This window comes from Leptonychotes weddellii, unplaced genomic scaffold (genome assembly GCF_054177405.1).
Source record: "Leptonychotes weddellii isolate Sample4059 unplaced genomic scaffold, ASM5417740v2 HiC_scaffold_17048, whole genome shotgun sequence".
NCBI lineage: Eukaryota > Metazoa > Chordata > Mammalia > Carnivora > Phocidae > Leptonychotes > Leptonychotes weddellii.
In genome coordinates, this window is record NW_027753771.1 from 1 (window position 1) to 4,301 (window position 4,301).

Below are 4,301 nucleotides of genomic sequence, written 5' to 3' on the forward strand. Positions count from 1 at the left end.
CCGGCATGGTGGGGCAGCATGGTGGTCAGCGCGTTCTGCAGCATCAGCAGCCGCCGGTACGTCTTCTCCTGCATGGGCAGCAGGAGCCCGATGCCCCCGTCCAGCGTGGCTGCAGGAGGCACCGTGTGAGCGAGGCTGACCGCCCGCCCCGCATGCCCGCCCGTCCCGCCCGGGACTCACCAAACCAGGTGATGTGCTTGTTTTCCCACACCACCGACTTCTTGCTCGGTCCCTCCGCAGCGCCGCGGCACGGCGTCCTCCAGAACGTGTTCACGTGGGCACCCACGTGGAAGTCCGCCCGCCGGAGCAGGCGCATGCCCCCGAAGCTCTCTTTGGCTGGGCCAGAGGGAGCTCAAGTCACTGCCTGCCCAGCGCCAGCCCCCGCAGAGGGGAAGAGGGAACACTCACCTTCTGGCAGGTACATGTACACCATGAGGTTGCGGTCACGGTCAGACACTGGGGAGCAGAGCCCAGGGTCAGCCGGGCCACCCCTCACGTCTCTGAGCCCCGAGACCCCCAGGCCCTGCGCTCACCCAGGAAGCCCAGCTGGGCGTTGTCCACCATGAAGTCCACACTGTACACTTCCAGGGGCTTGGCATCCTGGGGACGGGGGACGGACGTCAAGGCCAGCCCGCGGCCAGCACCCACCCAGCACAGGGTCTAGGCTGCATGGGTACCCGGGACACGAGGCTCAGCGTCTTGCTCTCCTCCTGGTAGCGCAGCAGCGAGATGCTCTTCATGACGTCCGCCGCCAGGATGAAGTTCTTGACGCTAATCATCTGGTGGATGTAGAGCTGGGTGTCGATGAAGGCCATGCCCGTCAGCTCGCTGGCCCGCAGGCTCCACAGGAAGATCTAGGGGGACAGAAGCAGTGGGTGACAACGGGCAGGCAGTGGCAGGCCCCGGGGGTGAGCGGGAGGGCTCACCTTCTGACCGATAGCGGACACCAGGTGGCCGTTGCAGTGGCAGAGGGCGGTCACAGGACCCTTCTGCTCCTTCTCATACAGGACTTTGAACTTGTTCTTGGTCAGGGGCTGGCCAGGCTCAGGCACCACCTCGATCACATCCATGATCAGGATCTGCCGGGGAAGGAGGGTGGGTGATGTGCAGGGCAAGGGCCGGGGCGGCCGGGCACTGCCCGCCCCCGCCAGCCGGCCCCTTACCCGCCCTCGGCACGTGACCTCCTCCCCTTGCATGAGGCAGGTCCCGGCAGCCACGTAGCCCTTGAGGCCTGACACCGTCTCCTCGCTGCGCAGCGACACGGTCTTCATGCAGGTCACGTGCTCCCACTCCTCCAGCTCGATCCTGCACGAGGCAGAGTGAGGATGCCGCCTCCTGGCTGGCCGCCAGTCCCCAGCCAGACCCCAGCCTCACCTGGCGTTGGGGATGGCCTCCCAGCTGACCGGGGAGATGAGCTGGATGGAGAAGGCCTCCTGCTGGGGGTGGATGTATCGGTCGTCTGCAAGGACACGGGCTGGCGGTCAGGGTGGGCAGCCTCGCCAGCAAACCCCACTCTGGGCATCACGCACCTCTCTCGATGGTCTCGAACTCCTTCTCCTCGCCTGTCATGCGCGGGATGCGGGTGCACGGCATGTTGGTGCTGGTGGCTACCGCATACACCTGGGGGAGAGGAGCGCGTCACGGGCGTGCGGGAGGCCACACCAGAGGGTCCCTGGCCCTAAAAGGACGGGGTCAGACCTTGGACTCCACGTGGTAAGCCACGTAGTGGGCAGTGCAGCGCAGGGGGATCTTCCTGACAGGCCACGGAGCATCGTAGGACAAGTAGGCAGGCAGGACACTGATCCTCAGCTCGCCCTGGTGCATGGGGGACAGGGGCCGGTGAGGCCTGGTATCCACCAAGGGCAGGGCAGGCAAACCCGGGCTTCCGAGGGCTCCGCGAGGCCAGCCCTCAGCTCTACCGGAACCGGGGTGTGCAAGGGACTGAGCCATGCGGTCCCGTGCTTCACGGCCTTCCCGTCCCTTCTCTCAGGCTCACCCGGGGCTGGGATGCTGGCCACAGACATGGTCTGGGCCCAGAGGAAGCTGGAGGCTGCAGGCGAAAAGTTACCCACACACTGACCAGGCCAGAGTCTGCAGACAGACGAGGGGACCCCTACTGGCCCCCCGGCTGCTGCCCTTCGCCCGTAGTTCTAAGAGCATCAGCACCTACAGAGCACTTGCCACATTCTCATCACGAGTCCTCACACTGACCTCACAGATGAGAAAACGGGGCTCAGAGAGGGTGAGCACCCGGCCCAGAGTCACACAGCTCCTGAAGGGCAGAGCAGTGACTGGAACCGGCCCCGCAAACAGGCGCCCTCAGGGGCCGCGGCCGCCACGCCCGCCTGCCCTGTCCTCCAAGCCTTCCCACTGTCTCACCTCTTTGACCTTGGCCTCGTCCACCTGCTAGACACCCCGCAGGGTCCCCAGCGCCTCCTCCTGACCCAGGCAGGGCAACACGGGGCACATGAGCCTTGGGGTCTCCCTACCTGTCTGTTGAAATACAGGAAGCCACGGGGACAGTTGACATTGTGGAACGGGGCAAAGGAGTCAATGGGACCGTCGATGCCCATGGGGTGCAGCCGCAGGGCCCCTCGGCCAGTCACCAAGAGCCAGTGAGGCGAGGGGCCACAGATGAACACCTGAGGGCAGGCACTGTGAGGTGAGGCCCCATCTGCCCCACCCCGGGCCCCCCCGGAGCCGCCTGCCTACCCCCGAGTAGCCATAGATGTCCTCGAAGTACCGGAACCGGGCCACACGGCCCCGGGCACCAGCCCCCTCCTCGGCACCGCTGCCTTCCGCTTTCTTCTTGGACGGCTTTGGCTTCTTCTCACGGAAGTTGATGTTGTGAGGGACCTGGAGGGGGTGGTGCGCCATGAGGGCCGGGTCGTGCCCCCAACCCCGTTCCACATCCACCCCACGCCCGGCTCAGCCCCATCACTGCACCTTCTTGAAACGGACTTTGAGGTTTCCCTGGCCGAGCTGGGAGTCGTGCGGGAAGGCCTCGTAGATGAGCAGCTCCTGGTCCACGTGCACCTGGGGGGCAGCGCAGGGTCACCAGGGAAGTGGGGGCACCCGGCCGGGCCGCCACAGGGAACAAAGGGTCCACACTCACCAGCAGGTAGGGCCTGCTCTGGCGGCTCCCCAGGGCCACCAGCAGCACCTCCTTGACAAGGGGCAGCTCCCCCTGGCGCGTGGCCTCCTCCTTTCGGGCCTCGCCCTGCGTGGTGGGCTGACCAAAGGAGCTGTCCACCAGGACCCGCTGCCCCACGGGAAAGTTCTTCACCAGGAACACCAGCCGCCAGTCAGGGAGCTGGTATATCTGTGTGGGGAGTGGGGTTAGCGGCCACAAGCCACAGGAAGCCAGGGACAGGGAGCTGCACCGGGCACAGGGCCCCACGCACCTCCATGGTTCCGTTTTCCCGCACCAGCAGGCACCAGTGGGTGGGCTCGGCCCGGAACGGGGTGGGGTCCCGGTCCGCAGGGGGCTGGCTGTTCCTGCGGGCCTCCTCCTTGCTGGGGCTGAAGAGGGAGCCCGAGTCCCCATACAGCATCTCCTCCTCGTCATCCACGGTGGGGCTAGAGGCCGGGGCCGGCACACAGGTCACGCGGGGCCTGCCACAGGCCCCCTGGCCCAGCCCATGCCCTGACTGCCCCCACGTACCTGGTCTCCGAGCCCTGGCCCTCCGCCTCGGAGCCACTGCGGCCCCCCAGCTCATCGCGGGCCCCGCCCAGGCGGCTCTCCGTAGTGAACATGCCACTGACATCTCGGTACACACACAGTGTGATCACCTTGGACTGCTACAGGGACAGGGACGGCTCAGCACGGGGCGGAGGGGAAGGGGGAGGGCCAGCAGGCTGCGGGCACGGCCGGGTGCTCACATGGTGCAGCGGGGGCTTGTGCAGTGCCAGGCGGTGGTGACGGCCCCCATACGAGTCGCTCTTGAGCAGGAACATGGTGACCTGGCCCTCGGCGCTCATAATGACCACGTAGGGGTCAGCCACGGCACACTGCACGATGGGGGAGCCCAGGTCCACGGGGATGAAGTGTAGCTGGTTCACTGTGGGCACAGGACGGTCAGCACTGGGTGGCCAGCACCCACCACCCTTGCCCGCCCGCTGCCCGCGCCCACCTCCTTCCAGCAAGCGGATGCCGAGCGGCGACACCTGCACGATGTAGCGATTGTCCCCAATGTTGCCAGCAAAGACCGTGGGGCCCTGTGTGGCAAAGCCACTGGTGTCCAGCTCCATGATCTCCTGCCCTGTCTGCAGGATCTGCAGGCGATGGGAGAGTGAGGCAC

General features: G+C 66.5%; 1 protein-coding gene across 1 annotated transcript; it reads right to left on the reverse strand.

The window, feature by feature from the left end:
* Nucleotides 1-5: 5 nt before the first annotated feature.
* On the reverse strand, nucleotides 6-4,295 carry LOC102745502 (cleavage and polyadenylation specificity factor subunit 1; the record flags this gene model as incomplete). The annotated part of the gene is made up of 18 exons (XM_081810029.1): nucleotides 4,134-4,295; nucleotides 3,883-4,061; nucleotides 3,665-3,801; nucleotides 3,405-3,579; nucleotides 3,116-3,322; nucleotides 2,947-3,036; nucleotides 2,713-2,856; nucleotides 2,490-2,642; nucleotides 1,699-1,815; nucleotides 1,530-1,620; nucleotides 1,375-1,459; nucleotides 1,164-1,305; nucleotides 927-1,079; nucleotides 678-854; nucleotides 534-600; nucleotides 409-456; nucleotides 181-336; nucleotides 6-109 (listed from the first exon to the last, which is right to left on the reverse strand). Coding segments are annotated over exons 1-18 (2,343 nt in total), but the record flags the coding sequence as incomplete, so codon positions are not given.
* Nucleotides 4,296-4,301: the final 6 nt, after the last annotated feature.